Below are 22,544 nucleotides of genomic sequence, written 5' to 3'. Positions count from 1 at the left end.
TTTTTTAACATTTAACCTGCTATCTTGCATACAGTATAGCGCCTGTCCCATCTCTCTGTTCTTCAGTGCCATTTAAACTTATTTGTCTTATATAGTGACTTCATGGCTCCATATGGCGCTTTTCACATCTGTCTGTCTGTCTGTCTATCCTTTTCTTTCTTTTGTCTTCTCATTAGTTCTTCATTCCTTTAACATGTCAGGGTCATTTGCTGCTCTGTCACCCTCACCTCACTTGTGTTTTCTTGACATGTTTCTGCTCAACTCTGTCACCCGATGTTCATCTCAGTGTCAATTGCCCCTCTAATTGTTCTTCTCTTGTATTATTTATGTATTCCTCTATTTATTTATTGACCTGCGCCTTCCGTTGTCCACTGAAGCGTCCGGCCATCCTGCTGAATGACTTTCTGCTGCTGTTTAGCATCCAAATGAAGTTCAGTTGAATTCCTGTGTGGCTGCCTGCGCTGCGCTCTTTCTTTCTTTCTTTCTTTCTTTCTTTCTTTCTTTCTTTATGTGCTCCCTTTACTTGTCCCTCCTTTCATTTTGTTTGTTTGTTTCTTTCTTTCTCTCTTTCTTGTGCTCCCTGTATTCATTCCCTTCTCATTTTCTTTCTTTCTTTCTTTCTTTCTTTCTTTCTTTCTTTCTCTCCCTCTGTCAGAGGCGCCCCCATTTGATCTTTCTGGTTTAGTGAACCCCTGACTGAGTTCAGCCGATGACAGAGTGTGGATTAAACAAGTGATGCCGGGCAGGCTGCGTTCAGACAGCAGTTTTCTTCATTTGAGTTGTTATTTTTTGAATTCTAAACGACTCAATTTCAAAGTGTCCTAATAACGACAAATGAGAGACACGATGTCTCGCCCCCTCACGCACACCTCACAGCTTTCTTTCTTATATTTTTGGCTCCCCACTTTAATCACTCATTCCGGATTTTGCCCAGTAACGCTGTCCCTTCTCCCATCTCTTCAGGTATTCCTTCAGCTCCCGGCCGTATTCTGGCCACCAGGAACACGAAAACATCGGTGGTCGTCCAGTGGGACCCCCCCAAGCAAGCAGAAGGCCTCATTGGTTATTACATCGACTCCAGCTTGGTGGGCTCCAATAAGTGGGAGTCGTGCAATCACAAGCCGGTCAAATACACCCGGTGGGCACTTCTTTCTGTCTTTGTTCTGACGCCAGTGTGACCAACGCTTGACTCGCCTGTTAACCCTCAAAGGTTTCTTTCCTTGCAGGTTTGTGGTTCACGGACTGACCACCGGCCAGAAGTACATCTTCCGAGTGAAGGCGGTCAATGACGTGGGCTTCAGCGAGAATTCCCAGGAGTCGACGGCCATCTTGGTGCACGCGGCGCTCAGTAAGTCTCCCAAGTGACGGTCAGCGTCGGGTTTATTGGGACACCATGTGACACACTCAGTCGGTTGTTTTTCAGATCCTTCGTTTTTCAGTGGTATCTTTGTCTCTAGCAGTCTTTAATTATTAGGATTACGTTTCGGAATCTCCATTTTATTTTCAATTTTATTTCAGCAAATGTTTTTATTTTTCCCTCCGTGGTTTGTCTTGTCGTGTCGCGTCATCCCAACCATCAGGATTCTGACATCAAGGATGAACGTCCATCCCTTCTCCCCCTCTCATCTGAGCCCCATTATATTTTTGAATTTTATTTCTTTTGTCTCGTGTGCCTTGCGTGCACCGCAGCTTCGTCTGGTTGCCAAGGTAACCTTTCCTGTCCTTGGGGAGCGCGGCCCCCTGGGTTCGCCGCCTGCTGGTAATTGGAGCGGTGGGTTTAAACAGCCGCCCCCTTCGTCTTGTCTTTATCCTTTGTGAATATTTCTGGGCTTCTGCATTGACGGCTTCATTTCGGTTCTTTAAATTATTTGTTTTCGCCAACATGTTTGTTTGTTTGTTTGTTTGTTTGTTTGCACTTCTGTCGCTAGTGCGGAGTTAAGGGTGTGTCCTCGAAGGTCGTGACCTTTGTCAATGACATTATTAAGGGCAGAAAGTACAGAACAAAAGATTTGGACGTGAACGTCAGTAGGCTTTGCACCCTAAGGACCAAGTTCCCCGAGCTGTTCTGTAACATTTCAGTAATTATTTACCACTCTGACGCTGATCTTTCTGGTCATAAGAGGTCCTTACGATAGCAGTTGATGAGAAGAAGTCATAATTAATTACACAATTACTGTATTTGAGGGATCTCTTTCTCTTGCACGATTTCGCTCACAAACCCATCAGCTTGTCGTCATCTCATAACAGGCTGAAGTTTCGAGTTTGCTACTTTTCCATTCCGCCATTTTAGCTGTTGACCGTCCTAAGACACTGCGACACACACAGACACCCATCATCGAGATATCGATCTTTTCAGTATGTGGACGCTAGGTGGCACTGTTGCCCCTTAAACCCAACAGACAGACACGCAGGACGCAGGGTGAGAGCACCAAGAAGTATTTTGAATTCTTCTTCTTCTTCCTTAAACAAAGCCCTCCAAGCACCACAGCCACAAAAAACAGGCAAGGAATACAACAATAAAGACAATTCCCTCTCTGCCTGTCTGTCTCCTCCACACTTCCCAGCAAGCTTCGCCTACCATCCACCCGACTCCGGTTCACCTGCTGGGTCCTCGACCTGGAAGAGCTTCTGTTCTTCCTCCTACATGACCTGCCATTCTTCCGGGTCAGATGGAGAATTCAAGTTCTTTAAGCAGGGTCCTCCGTCCTCGTGACTTCCTAGTCTAATGGAAGCCTGACTCCCCAAGTCCTTCTATGGCACCCAACAAGGCTGAGCTACCGAACTCCAAGTCCCAGGATGCCCTGTGGGAATCTGGGGCACCGCTGCACTCCAGGGGAGCTGCCATCTAGCGTCAGTGTCCACAAGTAGCTGCTTTCCCCCAGTTCTTCCAATCCCGGGTGGTCCCGGCCAGGCTGCTCTTACAGGTATCAGGGGATCCTAAAACACTGAGGTCCGTAGAAAACCGGAGATCGGAATTTTTGACGAACCTAAAGCTTTCGCTCCTCCCCCACAGGTGACGGGTTAGGGTTGAGGAAGGCGCAAAGCAAAAAAGACCACCAAGAGAAAGAAATAAATCAACAGGACCACAAACAACAAAACAGACAAACAAAGCCAGGACTGAAACTCGGGGAGTCCTGTGTGTTCAAATCGGGAGGAGCAGACGAGCCCCTGACCTGCGATTTGGCGAGTCGACATTTGGCAGAAGAAATGAGAGAACATGACTTGAATGGCAGGCGGCCTTGTGATTACCGGCCCCCCAGTTAAGTGTTCTTGGACAGGAATGGAGGGCAGCTGGGCCTTTACCACATAAACGAGCCAATGGCTGGCATTCTTGTGAGCCCCACCTCACCCTCTGACATCTTTCACTGAAGTCGAGTGGAAAGACTTCAGCAGTGAAATACTTTCCGTGAGAGCTTTGCCAGATTTCCTGACTTATGCAGGCCCTGCATACCCGGCCTGCTTCACATTGTCATCTTATCAGTGTGCTAGCGGAGTGGCGGGCGCCAAGACTCTTGTCGTCCATTGAGATTAGACATCCTCCCCTCAGAAACACACCATTATCTCTATAACCACTGGCTCACACGCTCTTCTGGGACATTTCTGGCCACGTTGCGGATGCAGTGATGTGAAATCAGCGAATGTGTTCAAGTTGTAGCTCCGTGTACAAGAAATGAAGCCCTGGAAAGTGTGAGCCTGCATCAGAGAGAACCAGAACTGGGCAACTCACGGCAAGACAGTCCTCCATTACAAACGGCCGGCGACTTCTCTCAGATCGTAACGGGTTTGCTTCTCTTAACGTCGTCCTAGAAGAGGTCGTCCCGGAGCTATTGACTTGACTTTGACGTCAAACCTGCGCAGAAACGCACCACCTGGAAAGCTCGAGGACGACGCTCACACATCCTGTCAGAATATTAATGAGGGAGAGTCACAGATAACAGTGAACATCCATCCATCCATCCATTTTCTAACCCGCTGAATCCGAATAGGGTCACAGGGGTCTGCTGGAGCCTATCCCAGCCAACACAGGGCACAAGGCAGGAACCAATCCTGGGCAGGGTGCCAACGCACTGCAGGACACACACAAACACACCCACACACCAATCACACACTAGGGCCAATTTAGAATCGCCAGTCCACCCAACCTGCATGTCTTTGGATTGTGGGAGGAAACCCGCGCAGACACGGGGAGGACATGCAAACTCCACGCAGGGAGGACCCGGGAAGCGAACCCAGACGGGTCTCCTAACTGCGAGGCAGCAGCGCTACCCACTGCGCCACCGTGCCGCCCAACAGTGAGCATGATTGGAGCAAATAAACCACGTGACTTACACAAGCACTGGGCTATTTATATCAGCTGGCAAACAGAGGCCTTCAATTCACAAAAGAATCTTAATAATTAGCATTAAAACAAACCTAACAAACCTGGGGCCTCACGTATAACGGCGTGCGTAGAACTCGCACTCTAACATGGCGTGAGCACAAAAGCTGAAAATGTGCTTACGCACAGAAAAATCCAGATGCAGGAATCTGTGCGCACTCCAACTTCCACGTTCTTCCGCTACATAAATCCCGATCAGCGTGAAAACTAACTCTCGTGCACGCGCATTTTGTAACGCCCTAACTCCTCCCAGAATTACGCCTCTTTGAATATGCAAATCAATATAAATCGCCCTTAAGCGCAGCCTTCTGTGAAAAGACAATGGGAAAAGCACGGGGAAAATATAAGAATTTCAGCGAATACCAAGTGGAGGCAAAGGAAAAACATACAATTTGTTCAAATAAACCGAGGAATAATCAACAAAAGGAAGTTGATCGAGTGACATAGCGTGTTGGAGAAACTTGAAAGCTCACATTCACAAAATCGCACAGTGCCGGAAATAAAAAGAAGTCACATATCAAAGTCGCCGTGAAAAGAAGAGTTGTAGCCCACTGTCTGAGTGTCACATGACAGCTTATTAGGGTACAGAGAAAAAGGCACACGGTGGGGAAAAGTACGAAATGTCAACTTCAATCTCGACATTTTCACTTTAATCACGTAGTTTATTTTGTCATTTAGTAGAACATCATAAACTTCATTTTAAAATCGTTTAATTAACCAGTTTCTCAAATCACATCGTAATTAAAGTCGCATGTTAAATGCTTTGTTTTGTATTTGATCTTCTACTCGTATGTGCTCTGTGTGTGTGAATCACTACTTGCTTCTTAAACCGGCTCTCTTCCTCCAACTGGTCACAGAGTCCATGACATTTGTGATATTACAGCTCTCTGAATAACTCAAATACTGAGATGTATACGTGATGTCATTTTCATGATGATAGGAGCTAAAGCACGTTATTAAACACGAGTTTCATGAGCCTCGTGCTCATGACAAGCATTTATCTTTTGTCGAAATTTGTCGCTGCGTTTTTAGCTGTGTTGTTATTTTCTCTTTCTGTTTTATATTCAATATATATTGGCGTAGCCGTCACTGCAGTCCTTGCTTTTCTTTCCCAAGTAACCGATCGCCACACAATCAGCTCAGTAATGGAAGTTAAGCCATCTGTAAGCTTAGCGCCGATTCTTCAAAACGTTTAAAGAACATTGAAATATCTTCGTAGTACATGTTTAATTATTCTATCCTTCACGACACTCCCAGTGAAGAATATAGATTATTTAAATGAAGTTCAAGTTTTATCTGTATAATATAATAAACATATTTTGCTGCATTTCACCTTAAAAATGATCTCGTCATCATATGTAAATACGCTTCATAAAGTGGCCCAGGTTGTGAGATATTATAACTGTAGTGCAAGTTTACAGTGGGGTGATTGTACTTATAAGTCCTAACAGTTCTACAAGGAGCACTTGATTGGCTGCATTTAAAGTTCTTGGGATGACCGCGAGGTCCGTACAGGAAAGGCTTTGAAACGTTTTGCTGTGGCTGAGACTGCGTGTCCATGAAGCTGTACACCGGTGGCCCAGTGACCTGCCGTGCTTATGGTGTAACCCAATCAGCACACCCATGAGTCTGCAGCCACGCCATCTTGATGTTCTTTACTTCATCAGTAGTCATTACAACAATCTGGACATTTTGGCCCAATGACGTAACTCCTCCACAATAACATCAAGTTGAGTTCTGAAAGTCCTTAAAGTCCTACTGTCAACCACACTGTTTGGTGACATACTCCACGTGTCTGTGGTCCTCTGTGTGAAGCTGGTGGGTCGCGAGATGCCATTTGTTTGTAATGGTAGTGGGTCACCCAGTCAGTCGCCACCCTACCCCCTCTCTAACGATGGCGCTCGACTCATTAAGGTCATGAGGGGCTCCAGACCCCTCGGTGTTACTGGCAGATAACTGAGTGGCTGTGCTGATGATGGATGGCTTGGTCTGAAAGCTTTAATCACTAAGGTGTCTGCTGAACGGCATATCTTGTCAAGTCGAGAGTGTCTGTCCATACTACATCCTGGTCCTTAGGGATGGACACATCTTGTCTGGCCTTTGACCATTCATTCTAACCTTGGATTATAATGTGAATTATACACTGCGTGAAATGAAGCAAAGCGCACAACAGAAAGGTTTGGGGTACCCTCGCCGTATTCTTGAAGGTTGGCCTCAAGTAAGCCGAGGATCGTGTGTTCAAAATACAGTCCAACCAAAGGGTAAGAACAAGATGGCGGATTTAAAGACAGCCAGAGGAAGTGAGGTCATCGGAAACTGTGGGGTATGAGCAGAACCAGAAGTGAGGTGTCATCAGGTCCAGGTGGAACTTCACGTAGTTGGTCTGCAGAAGAAAGAGATAAAGGGTCAGTGCACTCCGCCACCCCCTGGTCCAGCATGGAATTACCCGCATTCAAGCCCTTTAGCTGCCTCCCTTGTGCACATGTGTGACACACAGAAATGTTTCAACAGCTCTACACCGTATCAGACTATCATGCAGAGTACCGTGGACAGCCATCACACGAGTGAGGAGAGGCAGGTCAGCAGGTCACTGAAGCTTCTCTGAGCCATTTGTAGTTCCCTGGAGTTGTATAGAAAATGTCAGCAGTCACGACATGGCCATGAATGAAGTGAAGTCACCTGTCAAAAGTGTAAGTGTCACATGGCTGTCCAAGTAGAGGACGAGGTTTCTAATTCTGTCTGATTGTACCCTGCAGGTGGAGGAATCCCCCACAGTAAGTATTGCGTTCCCTGCTTCTGCTCGTGGTGGTGCGTCTGATGAACCCACAGCACTGGTCTCACATCACATAGTGCAGCCACTGGTCCCCACCGCACAGGCCTCTGCTGCCCACCACCTTGGCATGTTCACTGGATGCTGGCTTGTCACAATTCACCAAATGTCTTCTAGCCACTCAGATATAAAGTGTCATTTCTTTACAGTTATGTTTTACAATGATTGGGAGAAGCTAGTAAGACCAGTGAAAACAAAATGAACCTCTAATTGTGTACAGAATTGTGAAGCGGTGTCTGGCACTGCCGCCCCTGGGTTTGAACCCCAGCCCAGACCCCCTCCATTTACAGTCTGCCTTCAATTTGAATTGAAATATGTTGTGATCCTGATAGACTAAAACAACCAAAAAACAAATAAGAATAAGGCTCAAAAGAATTCAGACAGAGAAATTCTAAAATTCTCATTTTCTAAAAATTATAAATAACAAAAATTGGAAAAAGAGAAATCCACCAAAGAAACTGCAAAGTCAAAGTGCAAATTAAAAAAAAAAATAAACGGGACCCCAAAACAAAGACTCAAAACTGTCCATCTTCTCTCAAGGCCTGCAAGAGCGGCCTAAGAAAGTTGGTGCCACAGCCAGGAGGTCCTGGTAGGCAGGCAGGCAGGTGTCTTCAGTAGTCCTCTCAGGTAACTGCAGCCCAGACATGAAGCAGACTTTTGTAAAACTGGCTTTGAAACTGTACTGGCTGGTGATGCTGTTAGGATGAAAGTTCTGGTGGGTCCTAAGACCTGGAAAAATACTGCTAGAGAGGCGGAGCCTGAGAGAGAGTTAGAGAGAGAGAGAGAGAGAGACATTGTCAAGGGGTGGGGCCTGAGAGAGAGAGACATTGTCAAGGGGTGGAGCCTGAGAGAGAGAGAGAGACATTGTCAAGGGGTGGAGCCTGAGAGAGAGAGAGAGAGACATTGTCAAGGGGTGGAGCCTGAGAGAGAGAGAGAGAGACATTGTCAAGGGGTGGAGCCTGAGAGGGAGAGACAGAGAGAGATACATTGTCAATGGGTGAAGGGGTGGAGCCTGAGAGAGAGAGAGAGAGACATTGTCAAGGGGTGGAGCCTGAGAGAGAGAGACATTGTCAAGGGGTGGAGCCTGAGAGAGAGAGAGAGACATTGTCAAGGGGTGGAGCCTGAGAGAGAGAGACATTGTCAAGGGGTGGAGCCTGAGAGAGAGAGAGAAAGAGACATTGTCAAGGGGTGGAGCCTGAGAGAGAGAGAGAGAGACATTGTCAGAAGGGGACGAGTTACCTTGAGAAGTGATGTGGAAGGTGGTGGGCTGTGTGTGTGTGAGAGATGATGAAGACCTTAAAGGGCAGCACTTACAAGATCTGCTTCTCTTCTTAAACCTTTGTCCTGGGTATGTGGTAGCCGGCGATCTCGGGAAGAATGTTTGCGCATCAGTGCCCTCTTTTGAGGATGAGGTGGCATTGCCCCACTTACCCTAATTTCAGATGAACTGTTAACTGGCAGTTAATATTAGATGTATCAGGCTGAAAGGCAGTGCACTTCTGTCATTTTTTACTCTAATGACCTTTTGAGTATTAGAAATTTGAAGGCTGATTCTTTTTGTTGTGTTTCCCTGAAGCAAGCCCATCTTCACCCTATGGCATCACACTGCTGGACTGTGATGGGAAGTCCATGACGCTGGGCTGGAAACACCCACGCTTCTCTGGGGGCGCCTCCGTCAACGCTTATTACATCGATCAACGTGAGGCGTCTCAGCTGCGCTGGAAGGAGACCAACATCGAAGCGATCACAGAGCGGATCTACAAGGTGAGCCCAAGTGATGTATTTGTAGAGCAGAGTGTTTAGCGAGTAGGTAGACAGGCCATTCTGCACTGTGAAACGTCATATGCAGCCTAATGGACGTGTCCAGGAGGACATATACTGAGTCCCTATGACCGATGGCACAGCTCTAGGCAGAGCAGACGAGACATAGGACTGGTGGGCCCACAGTGACTCCAAGTCCTTATTATTAACAAGTGTGTCTACATTGGGATAAAATGGTTACTGGTGTCATCATTCCCACCACCCCATAATGTTTAATTATGACTATTAATCCTTCATGCAGCTTACTTAATGTCACATGTTGGGTCATCCTTTATTTTTATGCACAAGGGTCCATTAAATTCTAGTCACACCACTTCCTGTGAGCGAAGCCTTATCATGTGGTGCTCTTAGCTGATTGGCAGGACACTGACAAGGGTTCTGTAATCTTTCAACACTGAAGGGCACCACTGAAGTCATTAGTCACAAAGTGAAGGGAGAATCAAGCCTGCAGTTCCTTCCCCATTGTAGTGATTGGATACATTGAATTTGTTATTGTCAAGATATAGTGACACACAATTGTTAGACCTCAGAACAGCAGCACAAACACACCAGCATAGCACTAGTCGGCCTCACCCCAGGCAGCCTGGACCCAAATGGAAAAGGCAGGTCTTTGTGGTGCTTTCGGCAGGTGAATCGACTTTCCCAGAAACACACAAGGAAATGGAGCACAGGACTGAGGGGCCACTAGGCCCAGGCCCCCGGTACGCTTAGCAGAAATGCACAAGAAGAAGTGGAAGTGAGTTCTGTGTTAAACATGGTGGGCTTAACACTCCTCTGTGATGAAATATTGTGAAGGACCACCTACTGGCAGATCATTGAAAGGCTTAGAAATAAGAGTTTAAATCAATGAGCAACCAGCATGAGGAATTCATCTGAAGGACGAGTGTCTGACTGGACCACCTGGGCCTTATCTATTGTGCTGCGGTTGAAAGCACAGAAGATTTTAGAAACTGGGAGAGGGACATAGTCAAAGTGGGGAACGCGTCAAAACTGGGAGAAAAAAGAAACTCAAGGAAAAGTGAAAATCAGGGTCTAAAATCAAAGCAGAAGGTGACAACACAAAACACAAGAAAAAGGTTTCGAAATAATCAACGTTTGACACAAAGGAGCGACACTTCCCTCTGGAAAATGAGATGAGGAGCTGCTGTACAGTAATTGACAGCCTTTGAACCTGTTCTGGGAGGTTGTAAACGCCAAAGCCCCCCAAACCAGCAACCACTGCTGCACCCTAGCAACAGTTTGGCAACATGTCACAAAATGGCGTCTGGCCCATTTCAAAATCAAAAGGAAATACTGAATCAGAATTCTGATAATGAAATTGGATTCTTTGATATTTAAAACATCAAAATAGAGTGGTCTTTACCCGATCGAAAAGACCCAAACACAGACCCAAACGTCATTTCATAATATTATCTCCTAAGACTGGACCTCAGTGAGTATCCAGCTGGACCACAGTGTAGACCACATGCACAAGGGCCTGGTCAACCTGCGTTTGTAGCTTTAGCCAGCATTATAGGCCCCTGGGCAAAGCAGGGCATTGGGACCCCCCCCACTCCCCCTTACATAACCACTCAGCATAGATAAGCAACTGCCCAGAGTGCCCATACATTGCCCATACATTAAGACGGCCCTGGCTCTAGCCAACCTCTTCTGACGATTTAAATTGTGAGCAACACACAAGAGTGTTTGAGCGGAGCAGGAGATGGGCGCGTTTTTGACAAACTGTGACGACAGTCGATATCTAAAAGTTAAGAAACCCTGTGACCGAAAACCAGAGGACAAAACCGTTAATGAAGTCTAAACGAGAATTAAGAAAAGGACAGGATTATCAGCAAAACCAAGACGATAAAACTGTGAAGTGAATAGGAATAGAAGAAGAGGGATATTGTGAATTGTTACCCAGAAAAATAAGGCACTGAAAGTGCAAGACTAATGTTGTTCAGTCCGTAATCTCGGACAAGGAGCTCCAGCAACATTTTGAGTCTTCTAGGGGAGCCTTCACGATGTGGCATGTTGGGCCTCTTTGGAGCAGCAACTTACTAACGTAATACTAAAGCCACAAAATGGTGACGTGATCCCCTTCAGTTAGAGAGACAGAAAAGGCACTATATAATAGACACGTATATTGTCTGGCTGAAAGTCCTCCATGTTGGTCTGTCAGAGAGTGGATGAGCTGAGTCATTCTTGATGGCACTCCTTTTAGTCTTCATTTGTCTCTGCTCCACCACTTCCTTCCAGTGGGTTTAGAAGACGTCCCAAAACTGAGCCTACCTCGGTGGTCCTCTCTTGAAGTGACGTTACCAGCAGAGCACACCACACTGTCCGTCACTGAGCTGTAGAACGTGTAAAAGGTGACATCACCCACACTGAAGGAAGTCTCCTAAGAAGAGAAGAGTCTGCTCTGCCCTTTCTTATGTTGTTCTTCTGTGTTAAGAGACCCAGGCAGATATGACGAATATTTCTTAGATCCACATTTGGTGATATTCCATGAGGTTTAAGCTTTCAAAATATGAATCAACAAGAATGTCTAGCGAGGATTCCAGGTTCTTAATCAGCACACTGTCCATTCCTTACCAAGAGTCAAGGGTTACTCTGAAAGCTCCTTGTCCATCATAAGACGCTGCCTCCTTGTGGCCCAGGACATCAGTACAACCTGATCTCTGATTATTCTTGAAGGAACCCAACCTACTGAACTATGACAGTCCACACCTTCACTGCATACAGCGCCCATCATGCTGGAGGACGACAGTGTAAATGAGCTCCAACATGTGGCTGCCGCTGTGCCGAGTGTGCTGTTCGCTTTGAGTCAGCGGCTCTCCTTTACATTTTGGGTTAGGGTTAGGGCATCAGCACCCACCACGGTAGGAAGACAAAGTGTGACGATTGTCTTGTCTTTTACAGGTGGAAAACCTACAAGAGGGCTCCATCTATGAATTCCTCATCAGAGCTGCCAACGTCACCGGGCTGGGAATGTCCTCCGAGACAAGCGAGCACTTCAAGTGTGAGGCCTGGTCGATGCCCGAGCCAGGTGTGTACATGTGTGGCTGAGTGTTTTACCCTGACTGTGCCGGCCATTGCCCCAATCTCACCCATGGATAGCAACATCTATTTGCTTTCAGAGTTGTGCTTTGCAGGGTCTGATCCCAACCTTCTCTAAACAGGAAGGCCAAATCTGTAAGGCAGCCCTCACCCTAACCCTTCCCAAAATCAAAGTTGAATTGAATCACTGGGCCACGTTTCCTGTCTAACACATTTAAAAATAAGGGGGATTTGATATCTCTTGGCCTACATGTACCCCCAACATTTCCTCCTATGCCTTTCTTCAGTATTCTTGTGTGTCTGAACCCCTTCTCAAACACGGTCCTGTAAAGCCTGCCTCTCAGACTGCCCGCTGTTTGACTGGCGCCGACGGTAGACGGGCCTCCATAACCCACTGTGATTCAAGTGAATGCCTCCTGACTTTGAAGGCGACTCTCAGCATTCCTCCTTTATTGCTCCTTGTGTGTCTCAGCATCTCCTGCCCAGCATGTCTTGTGTCGATCATCTCACCAAAGACAAACTGACCAATTAGATTGAATGGCTGGGCCAGACACGCACATACACGTACAAACAGTACCATTGTATTATATAGTAAACTAAATCAGTTTCAAAAATAATTCAAAAACTTATCAACAAGTGACAAAAAATAGAAAAAGAAATTCTTCTCTCTTTCTCTTCTTCCATCCCTGCTGGTTCAACAAGTTATCAGAGTAGACATTTTTACACTAGGATGCCAATCCTGATGCCAGCCTCCTGAAGTTACCACATGCAAGAGGGATGGTGACCTTAGTCTAACCCCAGGTCACAAGAAATAAAATAAGAAAAAGTAAAGTTTAGAATTAAAAGAACAAAAATAGAGTGCAGGGAGTCTACCAAACCGTGCCCTGCGGTGGCCTGGCGCCCTGCCTGGGGTTTGTTTCCTGCCTTGCACCCTGTGTTGGCTGGGATTGGCTCCAGCAGACCCCTGTGACCCTGTAGTTAGGATATAGCGGGATGGATAAGGGATGGATGGATGGATGGAGTCTACCAAACTCAAAACTAGCAAATCCAATACTGTAAAGCTCTAAAACTAAAGACTAAAGAACTAAAAACTAAAATAAGAAAACAAACAAACAAAAAAAAAAACCAGTTAACATTTCAACAAAAAAAAAAAAAAATAAAGCAGCGCCAAAAGACAACATTAGAGCAGCCCCTGGGGGTCTTGTGTAGTCCTCTCAGGTAACTGCGGCCCAAATGACTTCAGCACCTGAGGGTCCCTGTTGCAAGTAAGTCTTTACCCTGCGGGCAGTGGGCACCATTTACAGGGTGTTAACACAGAGAAGGGAAAAACAAAATAGGATGACCTGCCGTAAAGCAAAATGACAGAACCGTATGGAGACGTGGCGCACGCCGTGCAAATGTGACCCGCATCACAGAGCCGAGGCCTAACATCAGTGCCGCATCACCGTAAATTATCACATCATTCTTCAAAGTCTTCCTCCAAAGTAAAGTTAGCAACATCAGAATATTTATGGGGTCATTTTTCATAAGTATAGAGTCATAGTCACATGTACAGAGTGCAGGATAGAGAGATTTGAAAGGCACTATATGATAGATACTGTAGATAGATAGATAGATAAGTGAAAGGCACTATATGATAGATAGATAGATAGATAAGTGAAAGGCACTATATGATAGATAGATAGATAGATAGATAAGTGAAAGGCACTATATAATAGATAGATAGATAGATAGAGTGAAAGGCACTATATAATGATAGATAGATAGATAGAGTGAAAGGCACTATATAATGATAGATAGATAGATAGAGTGAAAGGCACTATATAATGATAGATAGATAGATGTGAGAGGCACTATATGATAGATAGATAGATAGATAGATAGATAAGTGAAAGGCACTATATGATAGATAGATAGATAGATAGAGTGAAAGGCACTATATAATAGATAGATAGATAGATAGAGTGAAAGGCACTATATAATGATAGATAGATAGATAGAAAGATAAGTGAAAGGCACTACTAGATAGATAGATAGATAGATAGATAGATAAGTGAAAGGCACTATATGATAGATAGATAGATAGAGTGAAAGGCACTATATAATGATAGATAGATAGATGTGAGAGGCACTATATGATAGATAGATAGATAGATAGATAGATGTCCTGTGTTCAGAGAACAGTGAAGTTCTGACTTGCTTGTGCTAATCACCATTCACACTTCTGTCTTCTTTAATTGTTAACAACTGACACTAAAACAAATCAGTTGCACAATCAAAAGTTAACAAGCCGGACGAAGGCGAGCTCAAGGGTCTCAGTAAAGCTGGAAGTCGTATTTAATATTATTTTGTCTATTATTCTGTTTTCTTCCTTCATTGGTTGTGAGAAGTGACGAGTCGCTTTCTGCTGTGCCTTGAAAACAGTAAAGGTGCTGGTGGGCGTGGTTAGCGGTGGCCCCGCCTATGCCAGCTTGTTAAGGACTACAAAGCCCCGTGACTGACATTCATTGTTCTTTCTCTTTCAGTTTCTATTTCATGTCCTGATGTCTCCATTTCCTATTTTCCATTATTATCCATCAGCCCATCAATCTTTCATTCCCAGCGAGTGCCTCACTAAGCCCACAGGGGTTCACTACACGTGTTTTTTTCTTGTTCTCTCACTTTTGGCAGATGCAGACGCCGTGACTGCTGCTTTCCGCCTCGCTTCCTGACAGCCATACCTCTAAGGAACGCCTTGAACTGCTTTTCTGTCTTTTTTTACAAATTGATTTTGCTTCCAGACAAACTGTACAAGCGATTGTGGGCTTAAAATAATGAAATGTCAGCTGTTACTGTTTGCCATCAACAGGGCCGACATACGATTTGACGTTTAGTGAGATCAGAAACACGTCTCTGGTGATCCAGTGGAAAGCTCCAGTTTACTCCGGAAGCAGTCCAGTGTCTGGGTACTATGTGGATATTTGTGAGGCTGGAAAAGAGGAGTGGACCACCGTGAACAACAAGGCGACGTCACATCGCTACCTGAAGGTAAACACAAGACGATGAGTCCATCGATTACGAGTACCTGCCATTACTTAGGGTGCAATCATCAAATTAATTTTCTAGGGGGTCCCAAACCAAAATTGCACTCTCAATACAATTGAATTTGACACCCTGCTCTACAACAATAGAGACTTTTAAGCATAATTTGAAAGGCTATCTTTTAAAATCTGGTCAGGGTGACTTGTTCGTAGTTTTGTGTAGTAACACGTCATTTTAGATTTCACTTTAGGATTTTCTCTGAATCATCGTTCTTACCTTGTGATGCCCCTTCTGATGGTCCTTTCATAAGACGTATTGATTTTGTCTTTTGAAGGTTACAAATCTGGAAGAAGCCAAGCCGTACGTCTTCCGAGTGCGGGCAGTGAATGCAGCAGGGTCAGGCAAAGCATCTGAAGTCTCTGAGCCCATCTTTGTCCAGGAGAGGCCAGGTGTGCTCCCTTCTGCTCGTTCATTTTACTTTTGTATAGCGCCTTTCACTGAGCTCATTGTATTGTGTTATAGCAATCCCTGGGGTTCTGAATTTGCATTTTATTATTTTGCATATTTTGTTTAGTAACCAATGAATAGAAATTTGTTGAGTGTGGGGGCGGGGCCTCATGATGCAGCAGCGGTTAGCCCCGCCCCTCTCTATTTAAGGCCGCCGGGGCCGCACTGGGCTGCTTCAGCCTCCTTCACTTTTCTTCACGTCTTCCCTCTTTTATTGGATGTTTTTACCAGCTGATGCTTTGGTTTATGGACATGCTGCTATTATTCTGCTTTATTTCACATTTTTTTCCTTTTGCAAATTGTATTTTTCTCTATGAAGTCCCTCAGGGTTGAGGTTATTCTCTGCGCAAACAGAAAGATTTATTTTAGTTTCTGTGTCGACATTTTCTTTTCCGATACGCATCACCATTTGTGACCCTCCTGTCAAGGTGCTGGTCCCGTATGACATCATTAGCCCAACACATTGTATACCCGGGCAATGCGTATTCCATTGTGTTTGGATAAAAAAAAATAATAATAACCTTCTCAAAGTGTTGGCTGTTTATTTTATGAATTCCTGGTTTGGATTTCCTTGCATGTCCTTTTCTGCTATGAGTGTGACTCGCGCTTTTCATGAGATCTGCCCGCAATAACAAAGCTGGAATCGAATTAAAAGGCAAAGGGACGTGGCCCGAGAGTTCAGGTGACATCTGATAGCGAGTGATAAGGCAGAGCAAATTGAGCAAATTAGTTGGGGTGCCAACTGGTCAAACCCCATTTAATTCAACCCAAACATTTAAAACATAGCTTTAGAATTGCAGGATGGCAATGCCATAAACAACTGTCTGATTTCCTCCTATTGCCCTCTAGTGGCGTTCCTAGGCAGGGCAGGTCTGGAGTTGTCGCTGACCGTCAAGCTCTCAGGTTCAAATGAGTCATTTACATTTGCGTTTCCTTCAATGGCCAGTTTCTCTGCACTGTGCATGAAAAAGGAGACAAGACTCATAGTGTCAGTGCCCCCTCTCACCCCAGAGTGGTACTGCATATCTTAGGTGGGCTAGGAAGGTGACCCTCTGGTGCGCATGTGTGACAATTTTCATAGAGTCTCATGGAGGCATTCGCGTGAGATTATTTAATGCCAGAGAGAAGATGATGGGCTTCTTACAGTCTTGATGGTTGATGACGGGACACTTGATTGTGCTGAGACACCGTTGGGTCATCAAGGCACAGTGAAGCCATACTGTCAGGCCTCCGTTTTTTTTTTTTTACTACTTAAGGAATTCATTATCTCTTAAAATAATAATACAATTATTTATTTTTTTAGGAACCAAGGAAATTTCAAGTGGTGTTGATGAAGAAGGGAATATCTACTTGACATTTGAGTGTCAGGAAATGACGGACATTTCTGAGTTTGTTTGGTGCAAGTCCTATGAAGAGGTTACTGATTTCACCAGGGTCAGCATTGAAACGAGCGGCGACAAGTGAGTGTGCCCCCTAGTGGTAGCCATTTCCTTTATGTGTGCCCACCTTCGGCAGTGAAATGAACACACAGAGGCCCTTTCGGCTGTGGTGCTTCTTCTTGGTGTTGATCTCTTTTCCTGGTTCTACATTACGACACAAATCCAAACTTTCAAAGGGGGTGAAGCCCAAGTGGTCCACTATGGGCCATCCACACACAGAGGGGGTCCAACTTAGTGTTTCCAGTCTATGTGACGGAATGCTTTGGAGCAAACTGGAAACCCTAGAGCAGGGGTCCTCGAACTATCGGGGGTGATGTTGACCCCATCAGCAGAGGGTCACATCGGGGTGGCAGGTTTAAAAAACGAAATATAAAAGCTAGGCCGATGCATTTGTACACGTCTCATTTTTAAATCCTTCACTTTACAAGCAGAAGTGGACTACTAAGGAGGTACTGAGGGATTTGGAAATCGTAGAGAGAGAAGAGCAGCGGAGATTAAATAAGCTGAAATGAAACAAATCACCAGGACCAGACAAGATTTACCACAGAGAGCTACAGGAGGCGAGCGAGTGCAGATATAAAGCACCTTAACACATATTATTAGGAGGTCACTGCGCACTGGAGAGATTCTGAAGGACTGGCAAATGGCAAATATCATCCCGTTATATAAAAAGGGTGAGCGGGCAGATCAGAGCAACTGCAGGCCAGTAAGCTTAACGGGCGCCACAGGAAAATGAATGGAAGGAATTATGAAGGAGAAAATTGAGCAACACCTGGCAAGGACAGAAGAGTCCGCGTGGGGTCAGACGAGGGAGGTCGTGTTTCACTAACAGGCTGGAATTCAAAAACAAATGGATACGATCAAAGTGGAGCAGAGGAGATTTTTGAAGTGGAATTTCAGAAAGCATTTGATGAGGTGCCACATGAGAGGGTGGGCATCAAACTAAAAGAAGTGGCAGTTCAGGGTGTGGTGTGTAGATGGGTGCAGAACTGGCTCAGGCACAGGAAGTAGAGGGTGATGGTGTGAGGAACCTCATCAGAATTTGGTGACATTAAGAGTGGTGACCAGCAGGGGGCAGTGTTGGGAATGCTGCTATTGTTAATATCTATAATTGATTTAGATAGGAGTATAAGGAACAAGCTGGTTACATTTACAGATGACACCAAGATAGGAGAATTAGAAGATCATTTTAAATCCGTTATATCATCACAGAAGGACTTGGACAACAGACAGGCTTGGGCAGATCTGTGGACAATGAAATTTAATGTCAGTAAATGTAAAGAATTACACATAGGAAGTAAAAATGTGAGGTTTGAATACACAATGGGCGGTCGGAAAATCGAGAGTCCACCTTATGAGAAGGATTTAGGAGTCGTAGTGGACTCTAAGCTATCGACATCCAGACAGTGTTCAGAAGCCATTAAGAAGGCTAACAGAATGTCAGGTTATATAGCGCCTTGACGTGTGGAGTACAAGTCACAGGAGGTTCTGCTCAGCTTTATAACACACTGGTGAGGCCTCATCTGGAGTCCTGGGGGCAGTTTGGGTCTCCAGGCCACAAAAAGACATAACAGCACCAGAGAAGGTCCAGAGAAGAGCGACGAGGCTGATTATGGGGAGCTACAGGGGATGAGTTATGAGGAAAGATTAGAAGAGCTGACCCTTTAAAAGAGATGGAGAGGAGACCTGAATGAAGTGTTTAAAATTATGAAGGGAATTAGTCCAGTGGATCGAGACGATGACTTTAAAACGAGTTCATCAAGAACACGGGGACACAGCTGGAAACTTGTTAAGGGTAAATTTCGCACAAACATTAGGAAGTGTTTCTTTACACAAAGAACGATAGACACTTGGAATAAGCGACCAAGTAGTGTGGTGGACATCAGGACTTTAGGGACTTTCAAACTTCGACTTGATGTTTTTTTGAAAGAAATAAGTGGAGAGGACTGGCGGGTTTGTGGGGCTGAATGGCCTGTCCTTGTCCAGAGTGTCCTGATGTTCTAAAAAGCACTTCACCAGACACTCCTGCAGGGTCTCCAAAGACTATCTGTATGATATCTGTCTATTATTAAACGGCACCACCAAGTGTAGAAATGCCAATGCTGTCCCATTGTCCAGAGAGCCATATTACCTTTAGTCACGCGTGGTTTTGTTATAATAATCCAAACCCAAAGCACAACAACACGGCATGTCAGTTGTTCTTAAAAGTAAAACCCCCTTGTACCCCCGTGAGGTGGCAGGTAGTAGCACACGTTTTACTCATCTTACTGGCCAACAGGCACATCTGCATGTCTGGAATGAGAAGTTTAAGGAAACTGCAAGTGTGGAGTACAAGAAAGGAGCAGGGTGGCCTCGAGCGTCTGAAGAAAGAGGTGACATTTGATAGCATGTTGTAGCAGGGCGAGTGATAAGGCAGAGAGAGTCGTAAATTAGTGAGGGTGCCAACTGGTCAAAGCCCATTTAATTCAAACAAATATCTTAATCTGTGCAGGATGGCAACACCATAAACGACTGTCCGGTTTCCTCTTGTTGCCCCCTAGTGGCGTTCCTCGGTAGGGCCGGTCCGGAGTTGTCTCACATTCAGATGATTCATTTCCACTTACATTTCCATTTCCATTTCCCTCAATCTCCAGTTTCTCTGCAACATCAAGCGCATTTGAGGGGCTTTTGTTCGCAGTCCACACAAGTCGTCAGGAATTCATCACGAGAGTTACAGACGCCCCGCTCGACGGGACTCGATGTCCGGCGTAAACGTTTGAAGTTGCATCCTCACAAGCTGGCTCTGGCATTATGTGAATGACTAAATGTTACTTTAATAAAAGAAACTTTGAAGATGCAGATTCGAAATCACCTCGTTTGATAATTCTACATGTGCCATCATACACTTTATTAGGAGATCATTTTCTGACAGCCTGTATCACAAATGCAACAGTGAAAGTCTCAGAAATGGCCAAGTTTGCTGTTAGGAGTGAATCTGGGAGTGGGCCACATGCTGGAAAAGGCTGTGCAGAAACCACTAGGACCCCCAATTAAAGTTAAACGTATGACCCTAAAGACCTCACCTATGGCTTTACGTGGACTGGACGTGAAGATGACCCAAAACCACAGTGTGCCATTTATGGAGAAGTTCTATCTAGCTGCTGAGAACGTAAAGCCAAGTAAGCTATGACCATCTATCCTAACTACAGGGTCATGGGGGTCTGCTGGAGCCAATCCCAGCCAACACAGGGCACAAGGCAGGAAACAAACCCCGGGCAGGCAGGGCGCCAGCCCACCGCAGTAAGCTGCAGTATAACCTTTTGCATTTTTTTCTTTTGGAGAAAACAAAAAGCTTTGCAAGGACAGAAAACGGTGCTTAAAACTGCAACAACCGTTAACGAAAGATGGCTGCGGGCGTCCTTTACCATTGGACTGCAAAGACCAGATCAACCTCACACTTTTCCTCCAATGTCCCAAGCGGAGGTTCTCTTTGGTCTTTCATGCGATGAATCATTAAAAGTGGGCTTCAATGGCCTTCCCCTTGTAAACTCCTAAACATCTCCGCACGGTGAGCCCCCAGAGTGGTCTGGCGCTGCACTGAGAAGTTCGTCTCCATCACATCAGCTTGCCGGTGTGAGAGCAGAAGCAGATCTCTGTCTCTGTCACTGCCCGATGCAGCCACACGTTTAGCATTACGGGCACACCCTTCACGTTGTGTTAGTACTCGTAATTAGCGTTATAATCTTAGCCTGGGATTACATTTCATAATAGTTTACTAATATATGCTGTCAAAACATTTTATTTTCCCTTTTAATAGCTGTCAGAATCAAGTGTGGGTGGTGAAATGTCTTCCTCCATAAAATATGAAAACCCTCAGACTGGCAGGGGACGAGTAGGGTGCCAACCTTCTGATATTTCAGGGTGACTCTTCTGTCATTTCTTTCAGATCTAAAATCATTTTCAAATGCCCTGATAAGGAGGACCTGGGGACGTACTCTGTGGCCGTCACCGACACCGAAGGTGTGTCAGCCAGCTATGTGCTCGAAGAGAAAGGTGAGTGAGCAGATCCCTCGGGACGCAGCAAACATGTCTGATGGCTGAAGGCCGACAAACGTGATCATCTGCTGTTCTTATCGCATCTGATGTTACTGAAGAGACAATCAAACACAACACATAAGCCCAATAATAATTGTTCTTTACATTTATCTAGTGCTTTTCTCACTGCTGATTCTAATTTGATGGATGTGAAGCCCTGCTGAGTGGAGGGGCGCCCTAACGTTTTCCACATGGCACATCTGCACTTTTGCTCATTTAGATTATGAGCGTAATTACAAGTCGATGCATCATTTGCTCCAGTAAAGCACCTTCATCTTTTTCTTATCTGGTTGTCCCCCTTTCTCTTGTCTTTTTAAATATTAAACCCAACTTTATCTGTAGACCTTCACGAAGATCTGATGTTTGCCCTTTTAAATATCTTGAAAAAGTCCGCATTGTCCATGGGGTGCACTTACTTTTTCACATAACTGTGACTCGTTTTCAGCATCTTAGAAAACACGTTAAAAAAAAAAAACAAAATAAAATACAAGCAGTCAATGAATTCCTTGGTCTTCAAAACCTTGGAAATATAATAAGGAACATTCAGAAGAAAACGCGTCCCGTCCTCCTGTGCCTACAGTTTTCATCTCCTGGTCTTCCGTTTTCTCACAGAAAGTTTCATATCCATACTTTGATGTTTCCTAAACACAATTTAAAACTTGGCCTGGACTGTAAAACACAAAGTCTGCTCCAAGGACTCCCATCTTGGGCCTTCACTTGCTGGGTACAGAAATGGGCAGTGGGTTGACCTGGCGTTGTTCGATCTCATGGAGGTTCATTGACCCTGAATGGTGCTGTAAGAAACAAAATGGACCTGCTGTGTGCGGTGAAGGCAACTTGGACAAGCTGGAGTCAGACACGAGCTTCTTTATCAGGGGTTCAGTCCCGAGCCCTGTGGTCCTAAGTGTGACATTTGTGAGTCATGACGGACAAATCCAAGTGAGGGCTTACCAGCTGGTGCAGGACCTTCCTGTTGGAGAGCGGCAGCCCATGCTGTGCTTGTTCCACTGGATTGTTAATTAATGCCTTCAATCCTTCTCTTTTTTTGTCTCTTTAGAACTGGAAAAACTGATGGCCCTCAGCCACGAGATAAGAAACCCCTGTAAGTAAATGGAATGGCTGACCTGCGTCTTTGTGCCGCTGAACACTCGCCAGCCGCGTGGCTGATGGGACATTGCATTGCATTCCTCTGCCTTGCCTTGGCCAGTGTGTTGTCTTTTTGCTGTTAGGAGTTGTCTGCCCATTTCAGGTCAACACTGTGATCGTTAAATTTCACACACTTCCAGTTGCTTGGTCCCCACTGTCTCGAGTCCCATTAACACTTTGTGACTTGTAGGCATTTGACACCCCTAGCAGCAGTGAAAGGCAATGAACGCCATTGTCTCTAACGCCATCACGGGCGCTGCGTTGTTCACAGTCCTTACTGTCACTCACT

At 45.3% G+C, this 22,544-nt stretch overlaps 1 protein-coding gene across 5 annotated transcripts in view; it reads left to right on the top strand.

The window, feature by feature from the left end:
• Window positions 1-22,544, top strand: part of myom2b (myomesin 2b) — a 99,979-nt gene that overhangs the window by 44,260 nt on the left and 33,175 nt on the right. For 3 of the 5 annotated variants that reach the window (XM_039738746.1, XM_039738747.1, XM_039738745.1), the window contains 10 exons: window positions 964-1,138; window positions 1,227-1,348; window positions 7,135-7,152; window positions 8,785-8,972; window positions 11,931-12,057; window positions 14,917-15,095; window positions 15,424-15,538; window positions 16,900-17,056; window positions 20,961-21,067; window positions 22,167-22,211. In XM_039738746.1, coding sequence (XP_039594680.1) covers window positions 964-1,138; window positions 1,227-1,348; window positions 7,135-7,152; window positions 8,785-8,972; window positions 11,931-12,057; window positions 14,917-15,095; window positions 15,424-15,538; window positions 16,900-17,056; window positions 20,961-21,067; window positions 22,167-22,211 — 1,233 coding nt within the window. The remainder of the gene's footprint in view (window positions 1-963; window positions 1,139-1,226; window positions 1,349-7,134; window positions 7,153-8,784; window positions 8,973-11,930; window positions 12,058-14,916; window positions 15,096-15,423; window positions 15,539-16,899; window positions 17,057-20,960; window positions 21,068-22,166; window positions 22,212-22,544) is intronic. The other 2 variants (XM_039738749.1, XM_039738748.1) reach the window with 1 other exon arrangement.

The sequence above is a fragment of the Polypterus senegalus genome, chromosome 16 (assembly GCF_016835505.1).
Source record: "Polypterus senegalus isolate Bchr_013 chromosome 16, ASM1683550v1, whole genome shotgun sequence".
NCBI lineage: Eukaryota > Metazoa > Chordata > Cladistia > Polypteriformes > Polypteridae > Polypterus > Polypterus senegalus.
Note: the sequence above shows the minus strand (reverse complement) of the source record. Positions and strands in the feature narration are given on the sequence as shown.